The following is a 24389-nucleotide window of genomic DNA, read 5'->3' on the forward strand; positions in this document are numbered from 1 at the left end:
AGCGACTCTTGTTCGTGGATCAGAAGTTAGACGCGCAAAGTGTAAAAAATTCAATGCTTCGAAAACAGAATGTCAGAGATAGAGTCCAAGGTGCCGGATATGGACATCAGGACGTCGACTCACATACGTCCCGTTTACTTCACCCATGGCACGTTGGTACCTACGCTGCCACCACTGCACATTCCCGGACCGATTAATAGAACCATCTCCCTCGAGACCCTAGCAGCAACGCCGGAAGGCGCTCTATACAGCATGGATGGCGCCACACACCAAATTTAGGATTTGGCAGTGGAACTGCAGGGGGCTCAGCCGTAAAAGGTGCACCCTGCAACAGTTTGTTCGCACTCACAAAGAAAAGCCACATGTCATTTTATTGCAAAAAACGATGACTGATCAGGTTTCACTTCAGGGATACAAAGCTCTTGCTATCCGTGGGGACGGCAGAGGAATATGCACATTAGTCAGCAGCAAGTTCACTTCCGTCGCACACGATCTAGGGGTCCGGCCTAGCAAGACGGAGTCCTCGCTAGTAGAAGTCATCCCAAGCCAATCCAACATCTCTAGCATTTTTATACTTAACGTTTATAGCAGCCCGAGCGATCACAGACAACGTTTCAAAACCATCATCCCTACGGCAACGAAACTCGCCGGAAACTCTCCACTGGTTGTGGCCGGCGATTTCAACGCCCCCTTTCATGCGTGGAACTACACGCACGACACGGTCAAGGGCAGAAGCCTGTGCCAGGAGGCGGGAGATGCGGGACTCTCTCTATTGACTGACCCAGCCTTTCCCAGCAGACGGGGCACCTCCTCGACGAGGGACTCTGTTCCGGATCTCGCCTTTGTTAAAACGCTGGCTCAGCCATGTGGTCGAATCTGCTCACAGACCTCGGTAGTGATCACTACATAACGGTCACCAGCTTACATGTGGAGCAGAAAAGAAAGAAGGCGTTTTTGGTGCCCGACTGGGACAAATTTCGTGAGATTCGCAAGGCCCGCGCCGCCCAAGGAGAAAAGCCGGAGAGTCTCGTCCAGTGGTGCGCACTAATTCTGCAAGATGTCTGCTTCACCACCAAAACCATAGAGATGGATCTACAGACAGACAATATGGATAGCAGGCTACGCACCTTCTCGAGGCTGAGCAATCACTTCTCGAGAGGTGGAAAAGTCAACGTTTGAATCACACGCTAAGAAAAAAGATAGCCGAGATAGACAAGCAGATCGACGAGCACTGCCAAGCCCTGTCTAGGCAGCAATGGGACGACATTTGCAATTCAATTGACGGGCAGATGCGCACAGGCGGGAAGTGGAATCTTCTCAAACATTTGCTGGACGACTCCAGCACCAAGTCAAACCAGAGAAGTGTCCTCCCTAAAGCGCTCCTCGAAGCCAAGAAGTCATCTTCGGAAAAGGACATGCTGAAGATGTTGGCTAAGAAGTACCTGCCGCTCAGAACTGTGGCCGATGATGCGGCATACCCAGTATACAAAGGGAAGCCGAACTCCGCGCTGGACGAGCCTTTCAAAATCAGTGAAGTCGGCGGCGCCCCACACGACCTCAATGGTAGGTCAGCCCGCGGCCCGGATCACATTAACAACAAGGCTCTCAGAAACCTAGAGGACGCATCGATCGAGTTTCTAACAGATGAGATAAATGGGCTTTGGGAGCAGGGAATTGTACCGGAAGAATGGAAGTTCGCGAAGGTCATACTAATCCCAAAGCCCGGTAAACCGCCGAGTCTGGACAACCTCCGCCCAATCTCACTGACGTCATGTGTAGGGAAGGTGGCCGAGCACGTCATCCATAACAGAATTGCCGAGTATATGGAAACCAACGACCTTTTCCCTCACAACACGATAGGCTTCAGGCCAGGCCTCTCCACCCAGGACGCCATGAAGCTTATCAAGATCCAAATCCTGGAACGCTGCACTCGGGACACGAGAGCCATCCTTGGTTTAGACCTGGAGAAGGCCTTTGATAACATCTGTCACGAGTTCGTTCTCGACGCCATCTCCAAACTTGGCCTAGGCTCGTCCTTCCATGCCGTCGTCAGGTCTTTCTTGAGCAAACGATGCGCCACTCTCAAGGCTGGAGATTGGTAATCGGAGAAAATGGAGCTGAACAGCAAAGGAACCCCCCAGGGCTCAGTCATCTCACCACTCCTCTTCAACATCGCAATGGTCGACTTCTCAATGTATCTAGGCAAGGTCAAGGGCATCGGTCACATGATCTACGCGGACGACATCACCATCTGGTGCGTGGGTGGCAGTGACGGACAAGTCGAAGCCGCTCTCCAGGAAGCTGCCGACACTACAGAGCGCTTTTCAACCAACACGGGACTCCGGTGCTCCCCAAAGAAATCCGAGCTCCTTCTCCACAGCCCAAGTAGAAAGGGCCGCAAGCCACAGAACTAGAATCCCCCCACTGAAATTGACGTTATTCTCTACACCAATTGCGGAGATCTCATTCCCAAAGTCGCGTCCATTCGAATCTTGGGAATGGCACTCGAAGAGGCGGGCACGAATAGCATCACCATTCACAAACTAGAAAAATAGACGGATAGCGTCATCGGTCTAATCAGGCGGGTAGCTAACAGGAGGAGAGGCCTGAGCGAAGACAGTCTGTTAAGACTAGTCCACGCTTTCTTGTTATGCCATTTTACGTACGTAGCGGCCATGCACGTCTGGAAGAGGGCCGAGCGAGACAAGCTAAATGCCATGATAAGGAGGGGGATCAAGAGCGCGCTCGGACTACCAAACTACACACGTACCGACCGACTCCTGCAGTTGGGTATTCATAATACCCTGGCAGAGATTGCAGAAGCACAAGAAAGGGCACAGTTTCTCAGGCTCTCCGGCACCAGGGCGGGCAGACGACTCCTAACTGAGATGGTCGTCCCCCCGGCCAGTGTCGAAGACGCCTGCCAGGGCCTTCCGAAAGAGCAGAATCATCACATCATAATATCGCCTGCCCCGCGCAATATGCATACCCAGCGCAACGTAGAAAGAAGGAAGGCCAGAGCGGTAGCGCTCCTACACCGCGCAACCGAACTCCCTGCCGGCAGCCGCTTCGTTGACGCGGCCCAGTATGGCAACAGCAACAATTTCTCGGTAGTGTCAATCAACCACAGAGGTTCGTCCGTTAACGCCGCTTCGGTACGAAGCACGTCATCACGTGCGGCCGAGCAAGTGGCCATTGCCTTGGCTCTCCTGGACGACGGACATGCCAATATCTTTAGCGTCTCCAGGGCAGCCATCCGCGCCTTCAGCGTTGGCGCCATGTGCAAGGAACCCTGCAGCATCCTCGACGGCAAAACCATCGCCACCCACACTCTCACGAGGTTCCCCGCTCACATGGAATTCATCATGGGAGGCCCCACAAACCTCAACGAGCTGGCCCACTCCAAGGCGCGAGGTCTCGCTTTCCGCGACCGTAGAGAACTCCAACGCCTGCCCGCAGTGGTGGAGAACAGAGATCAACCGACCACATACAACGAAATTGCGTAACACTTTTATCTCGGCAGGCGAGACTTTCCCCTTCCACAAGAAGTTAAATAGAGCGCAGGCATTGACCCTCAGATAACTGCAAACAGGTTCATATCCCAACCCGGCTTGTTTCCACAAAATTTATCCCGACACCTTTGCCACTAGTTCTTGCAGGCACCGCAATGACATCGTTAGCCTAGACCATATGCTCTGGCGTTGCCCCTCGTTACGAGGCCAAGAAGAAATCGACGAGGACAAGTGGCTCTCCGCTATCAAGAGCCCCGATGTCGGGGCGCAACTATGGGCTGTCCAGAGGGCCCACGATGCGGCGGTCGGGCAAGGCCTGACTGTCCCAACGTAGGAGCGGCCCGCAGTGTGCTGAGTCGCGTACCTCGGGACGTTATTAAAGTTTTGCATTCATCCATCCATCCAAATCTCCGCTACGTTACGCAAAACGTTGAAGTGACCCAAGCGAGCGTGCTAGGAGACTCTAAAAGTGCGGTTATCACCTTCTGTGGAATTTTTGTCCCCCGATACTTGCATTATCAGGGTGGGGCGAACTCGCTTGTTACCCTTAACGCAACACGGCACAACTGTGTAAAATCAACCAACAAGTCGGAGATCGGACCACTGTTAGCCGCAACCAGAATTTACAGTCTGCAAAATCTGAAGCACCCAAAAACCACCTCAAGGGCACGACAGCAGAGCGCGGTGCGCTCCACGTGGCGGAGAACACGTGATTGTGGACTGGAGCTGCAGAGAACAACTAAAGCCAGCTCAGCGCTGCCTCAATGATAACCCGAAGAAAACCCAGATGAAGGGAGACACCGCCTCGGTGTCCTACAAGGACTGTCCAAGTTGGTTCACATCCGAGGACGCACAAGCGTGCTTCTTCGTCCTTCCGAAAGGGATACAGCAAAGGGATACGTCCTTCCGGAAGGGGCCTTCCGAAAGGGATAAAGCAAGACCGACATCCCACTCTAAGTCCAGGTCAAGATCCCGTGCCATATCAGGAACGAGATTCCGAAACCTTGGAAATAACACCAAGGTCCCAGCCCACTCAAACAGGTAGTAAAAAACAAACCACAGTCTAAAGCGGCGGCTGGCAAAACAGTATCGGGGGCACAACCGCAGGTTAGCTACGCTCAGGTCGTATCTCCCTATTCCAAACAAATTACTCAAACTCCAGAATATTGTTACGTAGGAAGACGCAGACGAAAAGCTATTTACAAGTATATTTACAAGGAAAGGCGCCGCACTTGGCGAAGAAGCAACAGCCCGCGTTAGCCTCTAGTCGTCGTCGTCGTTTTCACCCTGCTCGCCTCTTTGTCATCGTAAATACTGTTCCAGAGCACTACCCCCGGCTGCAAAAGCGCCGTCCCAGAGCGACTAAACACCGGACTCGGAATCAGTGTAGTAGGCCTTGAGCCTACTGACGTGCACAGCATCACTAGGTGCTAGAGTAGAGGACGAGGTTGAACGCACAGGAGCAATTTCATACGTCACAGGCGTCACCTGCCGCAGCACGCGGTTGAGCCATGTGTATCGCGAAAGGAGTTTCTCGGAAAGTCTGACGTGACGAGATAGCGACAGCAGCAGCACGAGCGCACCAGGCGAAAACTGTAGGTCGTGGTGGCGGGCGTTGTACTGACGCTGCTGAGTGGTTTGCGAGGCCGTCAGTCGAGTGCGCGCAAGCTGGCGTGCATAGTCGGCAATTGCGATGGCGTCGCGCGCATACTCGCTGAGATCGCAGTAGGAGGAAATGCCGTGTCAAGGGTCAATGTCGGTTCGCGACCGTACAATAGATAAAATGGAGAAAATCCGGCGGTGCCATGCCGGGAAGAATTATACGCAAATGTGACGTAAGGAAGGGCAATGTCCCAATCGTGGTGGCCCTTGGCAACGTACTTGGACAGCATATCGGTAAGAGTGCGATTTAACCACTCTGTCAGGCCATTGGTTTGAGGATGGTATGAGGTAGTCAGCTTGTGTTGAATGGAACAGGAACGCACAATGTCGGCGATAACTTTCGAGAGGAAGTTGCGACCATGGTCAGTAAGCAGCTGTCGCGGGGCCCCACGAAGCAAGATAATGTCACGCAAGAGGAAGTCCGCAACGTTAGTGGCGCAACTGGTAGGGAGAGCCCGCGTGATAGCGTATCGGGTGGTGTAATCAGTTGCGGCGGCTACCCATTTTTTCCCAGAGGATGGCGTGGGAAAGGGACCAAGGGGGTCTAAGCCAACACGAAAGAACGGTTCCACAGGGACGGTGATCAGCTGGAGATGAACGGCAGGTAGCATATGAGGTGTTTTCCGAAGCTAGCAGTGATCACAGGCAGCAACTTAGCGTCGGACGGAGCAAGCGAGACCACGTCAATGGAAGCGGCGGCGGACGCAGTCGTACGTGCGGGTTACTCCAAGATGTCCTGTAGTGGGTGCGCCATGCATCTCAAAGAACATCGTCTATTGTAGATGTTTAGGCACGACAAGATGATCAGATCCGTGAGGGAGGAAGTTCCTTCTGTACAGAATGCCGCCCTGGAGAACATATCGGCGAACGGATGCGTCGGTAGCTGTACAGCGCCGACACTCGATGAGTGCTCGCAGTGATAGGTCTCGGTACTGCTCATCGACGATGTTAGCGAAGGCAGACACAGAAAAAATGCCGTCGGCGGCACTACTGTCGGCGTCGTCGGGCTCGTCTACGGGTAGCGAGACAGGCAGTGAGCGTCCTTGTGTAGTCGGCCAGATTTGTAGGTGACAGAGTACGAATATTCTTGGCGGCGTAACGCCCAGCGGCCAAATCTTCCTGTAGGATCTTACAGTGAGCATAACCAGCAAAACATGTGATGGTCTGTGACAACGGTCTGTGACAAATAAGTATGGGCGGAACCTCGCAACCGCCCAAACTAGAGCCAGACACTCACGCTCAGTGATGGAATCGTTGCGCTCCGCGGGCGAGAGGAGCCTGCTGGCGTAAGCGATAACACGGTCGTGGCCGCGCTGGCGTTGTGCGAGTACTGCGCCCATTCCGTGACCGCTGGCATCAGTACGGACTTCGGTAGGCGCAGAAGGACCGAAATGGGCCAGAACGGGAGGCATGGTGAGAAGGTCGATTAGAAGCGAGAATGCAGAGGCCTTGTTATCGCCCCACTGGAAAGTGGCGTCTTGTTTCAAAAGCTCGGATAGTGGTCGTGCTATGGCCGCGATATTTTTCACGAAATGGCGGAAGTACGAACAAAGACCTATGAAACTGCGAAATCCTTCACACATTTTGGAACAGGAAATTGCGTAAGAGCATGGATCTTGCCTGGGTCCGGTTGCACTCCGTTTGCGTCAACGAGATGTCCAAGGACGGTAATCTGGCGACGGCCGAATTGGCACTTCGATGCATTGAGTTGCAGACCGGCTCGACGAAAAACGTCCAGGACTGCTATGACGCGCTCTAGGTGCGTAGTGAACGTTGGGGAGAAGACTATAACGTCGTCAAAGTAGCACAGGCACGTGTATCATTTCAAACCGTGAAAAAGGGAGTCCATCATGCATTCAAAAGTGGCAGGAGCGTTACATAGACCGAACGGCATCACTTTGAATTAATGAAGACTGTCGGGTGTTACAAAAGCATTCTCGCGGTCGAGATCGTCCACTGCAATCTGCCAGTAGCCGGAGCGAAGGTCAATAGACGAGAAATGGGCAACCAGCGCTGGCCAGGAGGCGCTACGACATTTTTCATGCGTTACTAAAATATGCTGAAACCGTCCGATAGGGTGGCTACGAAGATGGCACGACATATTTCGCGATAAGAAACGTGCGCCTGTATCAATGTTTGTCTAGCCCGATGCGGCCAGCCAAGTTCTGTCCATGGCCATGCGCGCTGCGTAGAGCGCATGCGCTGCTACGTCCTAGCACGTCGGTTCCCTGCCGTTTGGTGAGCCGTGAAAAGTGTGACTCAAGACAATCGGTGAATTTGCTGACACGAAATCACTGCGTGTGCTACTGGAAACTGTGTCTACCGCTCGCTAGGCTATGTGTTACGGCGCTGCTGTCGGCACGCGAAGCTTCAGCGCTGGTTGCCCATAGCGAGCAACGTGGAGGCAGTCAAAGACAACGTCAATGCGAGGTAGGGGACACACTACTTTTTTCTTAACCCTGTTAAAGTGCCGATAATCCATGCAAAAGTGCCATGAGCCATTCTTTTTTTTTTACCAGTACAACAGGTAACGCCCATGGACTACATGACGGTTCGATAATGTTCTTTGCAAGCATTTTGCGAACCTCGGCGTGAATAACTTGACGCTCAGCCGGTGACACTCAATACAGGCGGCGATGAATAGGAGGGACATCGCCGGTATTAATGCGATGTATAACAGCTGGAGTTTGGGCCAAAGGACGATCGTGAAAGTCAATAATATCGTGGTAGGAATAAAGAACGTGATAGATCTCACGAGCGTGCTCCGACGGTATGTCGGGCGCAATCACCTTCTGTAAGTCAACGATGGTACAAGTTGCCGACTGCGATGGTAGAGGAGGATCAGCTGAATCGTCGTCTACTGCAATAGATGCTATTGAATGACCGTGGAATGAGCAAAGCTGGGCCAGAGACATCCCACGCAGCATCACTTGTGTCGTCAAGCCAAAGTTGACCACTGGCAGGCAGACGCAATTCGCCGTAATAGATAACACTGTATGAGGTACTGCTATCCCGTGTGTAAGGAGGACGTCTTGCACAGGAGCCGCGATGTAGAGACTGTCGGGGCCTGGACCGTCGGGGATGACACGAAGTCAACGTAAGTCAGTGCCGAAGGTGGCAAGCGAACGAAGTCGACGGAACTGAGGCGACTGGGGTGTGGTTCAGCGAGACTCAGAATAGGCAGGTCAAGGCGGATAGTACTGGTGGAACAATCTATGATAGCAGAATGTGCGGAGAGGAAGTCTAAGCCGAGGATGATGTCGTGGGGGCAGTGGGCGATGACTGTGAATAGCACAATAGTGGAGTGATCGGCAAAGGAGACGCGGGCGGCACACATACCAATTACGGGGGCTGTTCCGCCATTGGCGGCATGGACACCAGGGCTCCTGGTGGGCGTGATTATTTTCCTCAGCCGGGTACAAAGGTCAGCGCTCATTACCTACAAATACATTGCAGATACAGAAACACCGTCGACTTGCACGTCAAGAAGGTTCAGATGAGTGGGCAATGTCAGTGGAGGATTTGGTGGCGTAGGGAGCAGTGCAGCGTCACCTCGAGACGCTGCATCGTCTAGTTTTCCGGCTGGGAACTGTGTCCGAAGGTAGTCGGCGAATAGGAGCGACGGGGCTGGGGGTAGCGGGATTGTCGTCGTTGAGGCGAAGGCGAACGAGACTAGGGGCGATTCGACGAAGGATAATCTGTGGCGGCATTATCGGAGCAGGCGACAGAAGGAAAAGAAGGGCCACCTGGGGTGTCAGAGTAGGCACTATAAGTACACCGGTTCGGGGAACTCCAGCGACTGCGACAGTGCCGAGGAATATGCCCGATTCGATGGCAGTGAAAACAAATAAGCTCGTCGTCAGCAGTGCGCCATTGAGACGGGTTGCTGAAACGTGGTGGGTAACAAGGTGCAGGGTGGGGCGGAATCGAAGAAGCCGGGTCGGTATAATGGCGATGGGCCGAGCAGATGGTGTGAAGACCAATGTTGGCGAACTCCTGGCGGACAACTGCCTGGATTAGGGAAACCGTAACTGCAGGTGCGTTGGAGGGACTGGAGTCCAAGGCAGCCGGATAGGCGGCCTCGATCTCACGCCAGACGATTCTGGTAGCATCACCAGTGTCGTTGGGACGAGGAGCGTCGGCACAGGAAGATGTCGCTGGGGTGTTAAGCAGACGGGCAAACTGCTGGTCGATACGTCGGCTTTTAACAAGTTCCAGGCGGCGGCACTCATTTATAACTGCTTCCACCGTCGCGACGTTGTTGAAAACGAGCAAGTTGAAGGCGTCATCGGAAATGCCTTTGAGGATGTCAGAAACCTCGTCGGACTCAGTCATATGTGCGTGAACTTTGCGACACAGAGCCAAGGCGTCCTGAATGTACGTGACGTAGGGCTCCATTGACATCTGCACACGGCTGTATAATGCCTTCTGCGCGGCAAGTTGGTGACCCTAGGGGATGTCGAACAAGTCCTGGAGCTTTTGCTTAAGCGAATCCCAACTGGTGAGCTCATCTTCGTGCGTCCGAAACCAAACTCGAGGTGTGCCACCGAGGTAAAAGACTACGTTGGCGAGCATGATAGTAGGGTCCCACCGGTTATTACGGCTGACGAGTTAGTAAAGGCTGATCCAGTCCTCGACGTCTTCCCCATCTGTGCCCGAGAATACGCCAGGATGACGGGGAGCGGGGAGAGTGATGTAGGTCGTCGAAGTGGCAGCAGGTGTCGGAGCCGGTGGAGTCTAGTTGTCGTCGCCGGGTGCCATGAAGCAAGGCTCGATGTACCATCCACTACGAAGCTCCCTGACGAGTTACAGGGAACGTCCACCTCCACCAGATATGTTGCGTAGGAAGACGCAGACGAACAGCTATTTACAAGTATATTTGCAAGGAGATACGCCGCACTTGGCCAAGAGGCAACAGCCCGCTCTAGCCTCTAATCATCGTCGTCGTCTTCACCCTCCTTGCTTCTTTCCATCGTAAATACTGTTCCGAAGCAATATCAAAAAATAATTGCAGAAAACCACCTTCTAAAAGCTAGCCTGGCCGAGATTACGCAGGAGCTGGCCGCTCTGAAACAATGTCAAAACCAGAGGTAGCCACGGCCAGGCCAATAACAAAAACCCCGGATGAGGCGGAACCAACCGGCAATAGCAAACAGCTTGTCGAAATAACACAACAGATCCTGCTTCTGCTCACACAAATAAGTACACTGAAGCGAGCGATACACGAATCGATCAATTACCGAAAAAAGCCACCCGCAAGAAAACTAACGACAGCGCCGGGGCTGCGACCCGCCGTCCCAAAGCTCTGGAGACGACGGATAGCGACGCCGCCAATCATGCCTAGTTATGGAAACAGCTTGCATGAAAACCTCGAGCTGCGACAATGGAACAGCCGCACACTGAAAAACAAACATGCTTTCCAACTCAATAGGTAGAGTCGGCACTAATACCGCCAGACATTATCTGCATCCAAAAAAATTGGCAGTAGAATACCGAAGCTCCGCGGTTACGACGTTCATTGGAACCCCGTTTTCCCGAAAATCGCTAGTTTTGCCAAAGCATGATGTTGCGCTATCTAATAAGCACATCCCTGTCTGCGAGATACAACATCAGATAATCATGATGGGGCCATACAAAAGAAACAAAGCAAGAAAGTTATACGGAACGCTTACAGTCCGCCCAGGCAGAAGCCAGTAGACTTCAGTCGCCTCGTGGATTTTACGAGGGAGGAAGCTTTGGGGGTAGACAGAATTATGATACTAGGGGACTTCAATGCACAACACTCGCACTGGAATTACCCGAACGACACACGTAAAGGCAAGACACTATTGGAGTCAACAGTACAAAGAGGTCTGGAATTATTAACAGGCCCAGGAATGCCCACTCGCACGCGCAATAGTGTAGCACTAGATACGACACCTGAGCTAACGTTCACCAACGACCCCAACCGACTCATGCGGACAAACACAGAACAAAATTCAGGCAGCGATCAAAACATAATACTATTAGCAATAAACTCCCCGAAATTAGGGAGGACTACAGGCTCCGCCATGATAACGGACTGGACGGCCTTAAGGGCACAACGGGACCGACTACATGGAGAGGGAAATGCGACATCCTGGGCCCTATACATTAGGACATACATGGCGAAACAACAAGAAAGGTAAGAATCACAACCGAAACACCGGCACTGGACAGGCGTCTCTTGTACTTATGGGAAGCTCGATGCAGTCTAACTAAGGTGGAAAAGACAAACCCACAACAGAAGACTACAATACGCATCGTAGAGATAGCGCAGAAAGTGAGTCAGTGTGCTCAGAGCTTATGCAATAACAACTGGAAATAGTTCTGCGACTCGATGCAGGGGAAACTACATGCGAAGAAGGCGTGGGCAATCCTTCACCTTAGTAGCATGATGGATCCCGCCACTACGAAAACAGCCACAAACACAACGCTTAAACTGCTAGAGAGCGAATTGGCGGGAACAAACACTAAGCTAACAGTAAAACTTAAAAGAAATCTACGTTGGCGCAGCAACGAACCAATGGTACCTCAATACCAACTATGAAGGGCCGCCAAATCAGGTATAAGCCGAGTCTATAACGGTATCTGAGGTGTACGCCCAATCGTTTAAGAAAAACACGGCGCCCAGACCCGATTTAATCACAAATAGAATGATCCTTAACCTGAATCTCAATACCCTCACCCAGGTCCCAAATTTTTCAACAAACACGTCTGAATGGAGGGAGGTGAAGTACCAAAAGAGTGGAAAGGCGCAAACATCATATTAATCCAAGAAACCAGGAAAACCCAGAAACCTACCGAATTTGCACCCCATCTCACTTACTTCGTGCACAGAAGAGCTGTTTGAGAAAGTAGCACAAACAAGATTAAGCAACCGCATAGGAAGTCACAGGCTATTCCCGGATTCCATGTTCGGGTTTCGACGACACATCTCAGTGCGAGACGTGTTTCTCCTATTAGAAGCGGGAGCACTAATCTCACCAAATGTAAGCGACGAGTCCGGTCTAGCGCTAGAAATAAAAAAAATGAGCTTGACAGAATATCGCATAGCCTCATCCTGGAACAAATCGAGAAAAATTCGATGCAGAAAGAAAGTATACCAATATATACACTCTTTCCTCACCAATAGAATGGCAACAATAGGTCTGGGTTTGACCAGGTCAGAACGTTTTAGAATGCCAGACAGAGGCACCCTCAGGGTTCGATACTCCCCCCACTACTCTTCAACATAGGAATGAGGAAGCTAGCTATTTAACTAGGGGAAGCAAATGTCCTGGGACAAGCAATTTGCGCCGATGATATGATGATCTGGGCACATAGAGGCTCATATGGAAACAAGCAGGACTCCCTGCAAATAGCTATGCCAAAGTAGCGAGATTTACTAAAGAAGCAGGCATGAAATCCTCACAAGAAAAGTCCGAATTCGTCAAAGTCCGAGCCCCACACTCGAGAAAACAGCAACGAACACATTGAGAGCACACCTGAGTGGCTGGTCCATCAAGAGGGTGGAAAGACTGAGCATGCTAGGTCAATGGATGCAGGAGAACGGCAAAACAGATCACACCTTGCCTGACCTAAGGAAAACAAACATAAGTGTGGCGTGCATGAGCCACCGGATGACCAGAAATAAGAAAGCTTTCACGGAAGAAGAAACCAAAAGGCTAGTGCAGGCATTTCTCATCAGTCGCGTAACCTACGGGCTCCCGTTCCACAAGCTCTCACAAAAAAGAAATAATGCAGTTAAATGCCTCAATACTTGCAGCATACAAAGTAGCACTATAACTACTACGCAATACAAGCACTGAAAAACTCCAAGACCTGGGAATACACAACACGCTTGAACAAACCGCGATAACATCCATGATACTCACGCAGCGAGAAAGGCTAAACTCATTAGAACAAGGCAAAGCCCTACTACAAAGGGTAGGCTATCCCCTAAGACCGCAACACTCCGGAGTGCAGACACTTCTAAGAACAAGGTAAGGTAAGATAACACATTATAGCATCTCCCATTCCCAAAACATGAGTGCGAAATATCATAGGGGCAGACGCGATGCCAGGGCTAGAGCGTCACAAAATAATTTCGGAGGCAACTGGGACACGTACTATACAGGCGTGTGCAGCGTATCCACAAAAAAATACACTATACTAGCTATAAATCAAAACAGCATGCTCACAACAACCTTACAAATGGTATCGGTCTGCACGGAAGAATCGGCAGCCACAGCCTTGGCCATCTGAGATGCCGAACACCAAACCAATTGAACTAGTCATATCCGACTCGCAATCAGCATGCCGTCAATACATGGCGGGAACTGTATCGAAAATTCTTGGAACAGGCATGCAACAAAATCAAGCGATCACCTGGTGACCTGCACACGCGGGGCTAGAGGGTAACGAGAGGGCAGATGCTATACTTGAGCAGATGCTGTTTGCTTGAGGAATATGCGAAAGTGTATCTTGTAGCTTGCGGAATATGAGCGCCGATCAAGGTTTGCGAAGAACCTCCGATCAGCCCACGCGACATCCTGGAGGCACAAAGAAAGGCAACAATTCAGCCGGCTACACTCTATACTTGAACTAAGGCAGACTAGGGACTGGCGCCGACTGCAAACAAACGCCTACCCGAATCTGTAATTCTTCAACAAAACACATTCAACGGAATACCCGAACACATGTCCGTGGTGTTGGGAGTGGGCATCTTACGTAACCTGGAGGTGTCCACTAAGGCCACCGGAAGTTAACTAAACCTTGTTATGAAGAAACCCATTTGAAAAGCAATACGAGGTTTAGCTTGCGAGCAAGGATCGGGAGAGCCAAATTGCTCTGCTGGACAATGCCCAGCGAGCCGCTCAGGCAATTGGAGGCCTGGACTAGGGGTTTCTTCCATTCGTGCCCTATTACCCAAAAGTAGCGTAAAGTTTTTACTGCTATTACGATGTCCATGCAATCCAGCAATATTACGGGAATTGTTGGCAAGAACACACTCTATGGGTATCATTCTCACCTACACAGGTTTTACAACACCGGGACATATGCGATGGAATTTTTAAAAAATTTCAGGCTCTTTCAAGATTTCTCGTAAGAGGTGAATGGCGAAAGCCTACTCTTACTCCTGTTATCATTCGCCTCCTTCTCTCTGCCTCTTCTCTTTCTCTTCATATTGGTTATGTCATAGTCCTTTTTAGTCATTAAGGTCATTTCAGTGATTATCAGTCATTGCTGCTCACTAGTAAGCATTTTTCGTCATTTGTAATCAATTCTGGTCATGCAAGCCATCGTTCGACGTATTGGTCATTTCGTGGTCATTAGTAGTCATTACAAGTGATGATTAGTCAGTACTGGTAATTACTAAGCATATTTTATCACTTGTAATGAATTCTAGTCGTTACTAGTTCTCGTTAGACAAATTTGACATTTCATACTCATTACTAGTCATTACAAGTCATTATTAACCTCTACCGATCTAATTATAACGTTATTATTCACTAACTGTCACTTCGAATCATTTTTCATTCTTTAATCTGTCTTCATAGGGCGTAATGACGCTTCGGCGGACACTCCGGTTTTCAGGTGCGCTGACGCAAACTTCTCCAGGAGCCTAGAAATGTTTTCGCCTTATACTCTTGATTTTTACACTTTGGCCTATATTTTTAACGCATCATCTTCATAGAAAACGCAGAAAAGCCGTGTTATGCTTTCTGTGTTAGATTTAGCTTGTGCTTGACGCATTTGCCTTAAACACATCCGCAATCTAGGTATTCGCGTTCGTAAATATCTCCCAAAGAGTACAAATTCATCCTACATGGAAAGAGTTTGCTGTTGCGATTGCACGTCAATTTTTTTTACGTTGCCTTAACCGTGGATAGGCCAACTCGCATGATATTATCTAATTTGTCATAAGAATGCAGACGCTCGAAAAATGTGATTGTAGTGTTCTGCGGGTCTATAAACGAACGTCCCTTTTCGTCTGTCTTCCATGCCCTCTATCTGCTGCGGTAGCACGATGTCCCGGCATCAAAGGCTGGCCTTGGCGGCCACATTTCGGCGGGGGAAAAATGCAAGAACGCCCCGTGCATTAGAAACATGTTAAAGATTGCCTGGTGGTAAAAATTAGACCGGAGACACCACTAAGGCGTGCCTAATGATGAAATCGTGGTTTTTAGACGTGGTAGACGTGGTACCCAAGTATTCAATTCAATTACCTGCCCCTGTAGTTGTCACCATTTGGTCTTGGGAATATGGACTAGAATGATAATCTTTGTAAAACCCTCACCGGGAGCTTCTTCTGTTCCCCAGTTTCGTAGGTTCGATATCTTTTCTCACTGCTATATACAAGCTCTACGTGAAATTTGCACGGCAGCTCAACAGTGACTATTTTGTTTCTTGTCAGTCAACACCTAAATTGCGTTAACCAGTCTTCTAAATGTGGTGTAAGGTACATCGCCTAGCTTTGTACTATGGCGCTCACCAGTTGGGGAATCCCGTACCCTTCGAAGCGATTGCACGGTTTGAACACAGAGTACGCGCCCCAACCTGCATAGTCTTCATCGTCCAGTTTGGGTGTGTACCAGCGACCTTTCATGGTTAAGGAAACAGCGAAGAGTTGACTATTGAAGCTTTTTTTTTTCCGCATGCATTTCACCAAATCCACCGCGTCACCCTGCAAAAAAATATTAAGAAATGTTCACCTATTTTCGACGTAATTATCTGTTACAAATAACACTTACTGCAATCGGGACTTACCCGACATCATAACCTAATGGCATGGGTACATAGCACCACCAAAAGCATCACGAAAATGTCTCGTGGCGCTCAAAGGAAAAGCGTTGAATCAGGTCGAATCGTCCACACATTGCAGGTGGGAAGGCAGCGTGCAGAAATATTCTCTTTAGAATGAAGTTCCCCATTTCTCTTAGTTTTGAAGAAAAAGCTGGGCAGTCTTCTATTGGAGTGTATCTTGACACGCCGCCTAGTAACCAAGTCTGATTTTATTATCAGTTTGGCATAAATCATCTTTCCAGTAATGTAGTGAAACGACGAAATTGACGTTTCGAAGCCCGTACGGGTACGTTATGTCAATGGAATGGGTGAATGAAAATATTCGCCTCATCTATGCGAATTGACTTGGTCACATACCCAAGCGTAAATAAGCTTTTCTAGTGGCGACCATCTTCCATTTATCTTTTTGTGAACAAGGTATCTGCACTAGAACCGAAACATCAATGTATTCGTTTTACTGCTCGTTGACATTATATAAAATTGCTACACAATTAGCATGCCTGTAGCACGAGTAAATATGATGCCCATAGGGGAAGCTTTTTCTTTCAGCGAACCAAGGATACCTACATAAAATTTGCCAGTTTCAATGAGCTGATTAGGCTAATAACACAAGTAAAGGAAGCACGTTTTGTTGATGGACACCTACTTTACACATGACAACTTGGCTGTAGTTTAGTCGCAGACACCATGTGGCTGTTTATCAAATTTTTCGTAACAGCTAAAACTATAGCGGTTGATTGAACAATTTAACCGTTCGTCGATATAGCAAGTGGGCATGCCGTAATTCAATTTCATACAGCCCTGCGGCTTTATAGAAGCTTGAGAAATATTCCATATTTGGCTGCAGCTCACTGCAAAAAGAAATTATTTAAGCAATATTTCTAGACAAGATAAACTAGCACTTTACCCTGAAGCTAATATAATCCGTCAGCGCATTTTCTCGCACCTACGCCAGATAAAGGGTTAAATACGCCAACCCATGGGCTAGGTCGTCCGCAGTGACGAAGGCAATTTGTGCTAGGGCAGTTCGCCTTAACGAGTGTTGCAAATTGCTTTTGCCACAAGTACGTTATGAACCGCCTCCCAAATTTCGACGATGGCTCTCTATAATCGTGCGTCGAGGTGCGATCGACAGTAGCTCACGCAAGCACGCGAAGTGCTCTCCCGTGCCCCTCTCGTCAGTGACTCTGCCTACTTCAGGAGGGAGCACGCCGTGTAGTAAGCGTGAAATACTTTCAGCTCCCGTTGTCGGCGGCCTTCAAGTGACCTTCGTAGAAAAGACAGAGCAGTTATGAAGGCGCCTAGATGAGAACATCAGGGCATCGTTGCGAGAGTAAAACGAGATCATCCGGGCAACCAGGCATCACTTAAGAAAAACTCTCTCTCACTCCCAACAACTTGCAGAGGACCACATTACTCACGATAGCTACTGCCCATAGAAATTGCAAAAAATATTTCTCCCGAGTTCTTCCTAATGTATATTCGCAATATCATCATCACTAGCCTACTTTATGTCCACAGCAGTACGAAGGCCTCTCACTGCGATCTCCAATTACCCCTGTGCTGCGCCAACCCATTCCAGCAAGCGCCTGCGAATTTCTTAATTTCACCACTCCATATAGATTTCTGCCATCCTCGACTGCGCTTCCTTTCTCTTGGCACCCTTTCTGTAACCCTAATTGTTCAATCGTTATCTAACTTACGAATTGCAGTACCTGCCCTGCTACATTCCTTTCTCTTAATGTCAATTAGAATATCAGCTATATTTGCTTTCTCTCTGATCCACGTCGCTCTTTTCCTATCTTATAAGTTACGCCTAACATTATTCGTTCAACCTCTGTTTGCATGGTCCTTAACTTGTTTTCGAGCTTCCATTTCAGTTTCCGAGTCTCTGCCCCATAAGTCAGCACCGGTAGAATGCACTGATTGTACACCTTCCTTTTTAATGATGAAGGTAGCTTCTTGCCAGGATCTGACAATGCCTGCCGAATGCACTCCAACCCAGTTTTATTCTTCTGCAAATTTCCTTCTCATGATCGGAATTCGCTATAATTGACCTAGGTAAACGTACTCAGACTCTAGAGGCTGACTGGCGATCCTGAACTTTTGTTCTCTTGCTCGGCTATACATGATTATCATTTTCTTCTGCATATTATTCTTCAACCCTCCTCTTACACTATCCCTGTTAAGGTCCTCAAATATTTGTTGTAACTCGTCCCCAGTGTTGCTGAACACGACAATGTCACCTGCAAAGTGAAGGTTGCTGAGATATTCACCGTTGATGCTTGCTCCGATGGCTTTCCAGTTTAATAGCTTGAATACTTCGTCTAAGCACGCAGTGAATAGCATTGGAGAGATTGTGTCTCCTTGTCTGACCCCTTTCTTTATAGCTATCTTCATGTTTTATTTTGGAGAATTATGGCAGCTGTGGATTCACTGTAGGTATTTTCCAAGGTATTTGCGTAAGCGTCCCGTACTCCTTGATCACGTAATGCCTCTAATCACGTAATGCCTCGTAATCTATGAACGCCGCACAAAGAGGCTGTTTGTACTCAGCGGGTTTATGGATTACCTTATTGATGAGATGGATGTGATCCATTGTAGCGTATCCCTTCCTGAAACCTGCCGTTTCACTTGGTTGACTAATGTGCAATGTTGTCCTGATTCCATTTAACGGGAAGGTGTATGGAAAAATACCCGCTAACTTTGGGTGGTCTTACCCTTCCATGCATCAAAACGCAAAGGTTTCTTAGAGTGACTTTCGATAGGAACCTCCCATGGTCGCCTCAAGTGAAAAAAAAGGGAGTGTGAAGGCTTCCTCGGTGTCTCACGTATTCCGATTTTTAGCCGAATCACAGTGGGGCAGCAACTGTCGATCAATGGTGCTCCCCCATAAGGCCTACGCCAACGGAACACAATGATATTACCTTCCGATCCTGCACAAAATGTCTCCCACAAGCAAGAGAAAACTTGAGCCAGCACGGAACAAGTGTCTTCGCGTATGTCTTGGCCTTCCGCAGGGGTCATCTCGCTCAGGAATTGTAGCAGAAGCTGGAGGCCTGCCCCTTGAAGTGCTATCCTCTCAGGCGAAACTTTGGATTCATCTTCGCCACGTCATTCATACGAACACTCACTTTATAAAAGATATTTCTAGAACCCGTGCTACATCCAGCTTTGGAAAGGCCGTCGGTAGCATATCTATTTTGATTCCTACTCAGGCGCCACAAATTATGCCGCGAAACAGTTCACAATCGACACTGTCCGCGCTGTAATTTCTGCCATATATCCTTGGAATCACTGCGAAAAAGAAAATTCCTCAAGCATGACTTACCAGATGGCTTTGTAAAATATGCAAAGCGAATACGCAACCTCAGCGCACATTTTAACAGATGGCTCTATAACTCCACATCGCTCATCGTGCGGACTTTTTGTTCCCTCTACAGGGCAACGATTCTCGTTTCCTCTTGAGCGAGCGACATCATCTAGTTCAGCAGAGCTATATGGCGTTAAGGAGGCCTTTGTGTACGTAGCCGCCAAAGACACTGGCGATTTTCACGGATTCAAAAGCAGCACTACAAAGTGTGTGGAACAGGCACAAGCGTTGTAAAAATCAACCTGCAGCATTTTACATTGCTTACCTTCACCACAAGGCTAAGATTGCTGGGCATTGCATCAAGTTGCAGTGGATACCTGGCTATGCCGGTATTTCGGGAAATGAAAAAGCGGATGGAGCTGCCCGAAATGGACTCCAAGACCGCAATTTCAAATGGAAATATTTTACAAAAGCCGACGCTTCACACTTAGCAAGCACATATGCCTTTCAAGAAAAACACCGTATCTGGAATCTGCCGTTTCACGAAGATAACTTCCTGCGTTACATTGACCCCGAAATGAGACTGAAAATTGCACGACCACTTCGTCAACACTTAGAGACATTGTACCATCGTCTTCGCTGAACATGGCATACACGAACAATTATCTGTGCCACAAAGGGCTTACCACTATCCCCTACTGTGATAACTGTGGCAACTTAGAGACAATTCAGCACACATTACTAGAATGTCCCACGTAGTGCGACGAGACACAATTTTTTGAGCAACAAGTGGGCATGATTTGCCACGAACCGTTGATATTACCAAGCATCTTAGGTACAATGCCCCGGCCCTTCAACACAGGAGCGGATTTTGGATTTATTGTTCAAATACCTGTCAGAAATTGGTTAATAGGAAAGCTTTAAAGATTAACACATTTCATTTACAAAAGCCTAAATTTACCCGCCATGTCACCTGTAATTATTAGTATCAGATCCACTTGTACATTTCATATTTATTTTTACTCTCTTTTCCTCCCACTCTTCTGTGGAATCCTTTAATCCGATTCCTCATCCCTATACAGAGTAGCATGCCAGCGGTTGTGTACGCCGCGGCTAAATTCTGTGTTGTTCTAATAAAGAGTCTCTATGTCTCTGTGATTCCACTGGAGCTTATCTTCGTGAATATTTTGTATAATATTGAAAGTAAGCTAATGGGCATTTATTTTTGTAATTCTTTACGTCTTCTTTTTTTGTGGATTAGTAAAATGTTTGCATTCTCCAGTGCCCTGGGACCTATGAAGTCAATAGACCTGTATTATAAAGGGCCGCTTGTTTTTGAAGCAATATGTCTCCTCCATCTTTGTTTAAACGGAATGGTAGTTCTTCTCCGGCCGCTTTTACCCATTTCATGTCAAGAAAGGCCCTCTATCTTCATCGCTAGTTCTAGAAGGAGCCTCTATAACCTTTTCATTACTACTTTGAATAGAGGTATCCTGGCTACTCATAGTTGGCTGATCTGAAGCTTGGGAAAAAAGTAGCTGCAAGGTTATTTGAGTGTAATGACTAATGAATGTGTACCAATCCTATACTTAGTAGGAAGGCACGAAAACTTGTTTCTATCTTTCATAACACCACTCTCCAGTGATGTGCTAAAAGCCGGTACTCATACCAAGCATTCGGGCTTCATAATGCTTGCTTTTTCTTGCCTTATAATAAATTAAACACTATGTGAGAACGTCAGAACGATTCTGCAACATGAACGAGAGAAAGGACTGATATTTCCTTAACACAAACACTGTGATTACAGATGGCTTGGCAAATGTGTAACTCAAATACCACACATGTTCGCTCAGTAAATCTGTCACTTTGGCAGAAGTACGACATAGAAGGTTACTTTCTAGCGAGCAGATTGCTGCTCATGCCGCGTTCTGTGACATTGTCCAGATAAATGCATATATCTAATAGTTCAAGATCATGAAATCGTTCCCCCGGGCTATGTCATCATTCGCAAAGACAGGGAATCTAGGGGTGGGGGAGTGGCCTTGGTCTTAAAACGTGATCTACCCTTTACGCAAATGCCTGACATTCCTGGTGTAGAAGCCGTTTGGTGCAAAGTTCACTTGAAATGTAAATCTGTTAATGTGGGCGCGGTCTACAGGCCACCAAATGCTGAAACTGTGTATTTGGATCTTCTGTTTGATTACATGTATAAATATGTCTATGGCTCTATGATCATACTAGCTGGCGACTTTAATTGTCCGCTAGTTGACTGGAATACATTAAGCTCAACTGATGCAACAAGTAATGCCATGTATCGTATCCTATTCACTTTAGATCTTGTACAAATTGTTAGAGAGCCTACTCGTGCGCAAGGATCATCCAATTCTATACTAGACTTCGTGTTTGTTAGTAACAACTTCAGAATAGATGATTGTAAAGTTGAAGTGTCAAAAGGAATTTCTGACCATGAAACGGTACTGTGTACGCTGTTCTTGCCAAACTTGGGTCGCCAGCGCGGTCCGACGAAATATGTGCGCGCATTTAACAGAGCGAACGACGCGGCTGTTATGACGTATCTTATTCATGAATTTAATGATTTTTATGATTTATATGCTCAGAGTATCGTTACTGTTGACGCCTTGTGGGTACAATTTAAAGAGCACGTGATGCATTGCATCACAAATTTTATTCCTTTGAAAAAGAAGGCAACATGCAAGCACAATCCGTGGATTACTCGAGAAATAATCCACATGAAACGAAAAATTAATAGGTTAAGGCAACGAAATAGGCAACGACCAAACTTAGAACTAAAGGTAAACATAATTTCACTAACAAAACAATTAAAGAATAAAGTACTCGTAGCTAGGAAACGATTTTGTGGCACTACACTTAACAACTTCATTAACAATTCGCCGGCCAAGTTCTGGGGGTATTTAAACAGAAAGAATGTTACTGCTAGTTCGCCTACACGTGGAAAGCAGCAAGCTGACTCATTTACCAATTACTTCCAGTCGATATTCACCGCCGATAACGGTGTTTTAGGACCATTAGCGTGCTATGGTAATGAGTCTACACAACTTTCTGGCGCCCCGGTCATAAGTGTACCTGGGATTCTTTCTCTGTTGTTGAACCTTGATGAAAGAAAGAGTTGTGGTCCTGACGGAATTCCAAACTGCTTTCTTAGGCGCTATGCCGAACCAATCAGTGAATATCTCTACCTCATATTTTCTAAGTCACTTCAGGACAGCTGTCTGCCCGCTGAATGGAAGGTAGCAAAAATTGTGCCCATTCACAAATCAGGCGACGTAACGACCCCGTCCAATTACCGGCCTATATCCCTCACATGTACCTGTTGTAAAATTCTTGAGCACATCTTATTAAAATTTCTTAAAGAACATACTGAGACTAAAAACATAATTCACCAAAACCAGCATGGCTTCAGAGCAGGGTTGTCCACTGTTACCCAACTGGCAGAAATATTTCATGACCTCGCAGAGGGAATCGATCATCAATGTCAAACTGATATAATTTTCCTTGATTACTCAAAGGCTTTTGATCGTGTGGCACATGCTAAACTGAATTTCAAACTAAACAAAATACTTGGCGATGGTCCCGTTACGAGGTGGATAGCCAGCTACTTATCAGAACGCCGACAATATGTGCAATACAATGACCATGCTTCTGATATCGTTCCGGTCATTTCTGGCCTGCCGCAGGGCTCTGTGCTAGCACCATTTTTGTTCATTTTATACATAAACGACATAACATATCACGTTGATGTGAAGGTGCGTCTCTTTGCGGATGACTGCGTGCTCTACCAAAAAATAAACACTCATGCAGACCAAATAAGGTTAAACACAGCTTTGGGCAACGTCATAAAGTGGTGCAATACATGGCAAATGTCAATCAATATGGAAAAAACTGTAGTGATGTCTGTCACAAATAAGAAAACAAAACTTAATTTCTCTTACGGTACCTGCAACGGCGTTCTCAGAACAGTAACTGAAAAGAAATACCTTGGTGTGATTATTTCTGATAATCTCAGCTCTAAAACCCAAGTACAAAACATTACCAAAAAAGCAATGAACAGTTTATACTTCCTTAAGCGCACCTTGCGCTTTGCGACTCCAGATACCAAGTTACTGGCTTATAAAGTCCTTATCCGTCCAATCTTAGAATATGCAAACGTCGTCTGGTTTCCATATATGCAAAAAGATGTACGCATGCTCGAATCAGTTCAACGAAAAGCTGTTCGTTTTATCTTCCATAGATACCGGCGCACTGATTCTCCCACAGAGCTGCTTTCCTACGCAAGCCTAGACACCTTATCAAGCCGCGCCATGCTCCATAGACTAAAGTTTCTTTATCAATTAATTCATAACGCATTTAACATGGATCCTGCTACTTACATTAGTTTTAATCGTTCTAGAGAAACACGTCACAAGCATGACTTTACGATTAATGAATACTCTTGTGCTAACAACACATATTACTTTTCCTTTTTCCCTCGAGCCATAAGAGACTGGAACGGGCTAGATAAATCTATAACTGCGCAGGATTCCTTAAAAAAGTTCGCTGAGCTCGCAGCCTCGTCAGTCTTGTCAACAATCCACACCTTACGATCATGTTCAGACTGTATTGATATTGTGTTGCCCACACGGTGTGTAACTGGCGTATTACTGTACTGTATACTGTTTGCATTATTGCCCGCTTGATGTGTAACTGGTCTATTACTGTACTGTACTGTATTCCTGTATCTTTCTGATAAACCCACTCCTGTAACAGTCCCAGTGGGACTAACAGTATGTTAAATAAAAAAAAATATATGCATCCCGCATACACGATAATTTAGGGGCAGAGCCAGCAATATTGTGTGGAATCATAGCGTTGCATCACAGGCTTAAGTCATTTTTTGATTGATGACTTACAAACTGCTTGCAATGGAAGAATGATACTTTGTATATTCATATAGATATTAGTATGGAGGAACTACACAAGGCTCAACATATATTACTCCTGGTTTTATCTTGAAACATTGCAGCGCTTAATGTTCAATAGTATTTCAAAGTGTCTTTTAACCTAAAAAGTCAGCTGTG

The 24389-nt window shown here is 47.6% G+C and overlaps 1 protein-coding gene across 10 annotated transcripts in view; it reads right to left on the reverse strand.

Moving 5' to 3' along the window:
* The window catches only part of LOC135914301 (uncharacterized), a 114777-nt gene that overhangs the window by 7977 nt on the left and 82411 nt on the right, over nucleotides 1-24389 (reverse strand). For 4 of the 10 annotated variants that reach the window (XM_065447086.2, XM_065447085.2, XM_070523519.1 and 1 more), the window contains one exon: nucleotides 15670-15861. The exons of 3 other annotated variants lie outside the window; for them this stretch is intronic. In XM_065447086.2, coding sequence (XP_065303158.1) covers nucleotides 15670-15861 — 192 coding nt within the window. Of the gene's footprint in view, nucleotides 1-15669; nucleotides 15862-23269; nucleotides 23296-24389 lie in introns of those variants that run through there. 3 more of the 10 variants (XR_011507956.1, XM_070523522.1, XM_070523521.1) reach the window with 3 other exon arrangements.

Source organism: Dermacentor albipictus, chromosome 8 (genome assembly GCF_038994185.2).
Source record: "Dermacentor albipictus isolate Rhodes 1998 colony chromosome 8, USDA_Dalb.pri_finalv2, whole genome shotgun sequence".
NCBI classification, from domain to species: domain Eukaryota; kingdom Metazoa; phylum Arthropoda; class Arachnida; order Ixodida; family Ixodidae; genus Dermacentor; species Dermacentor albipictus.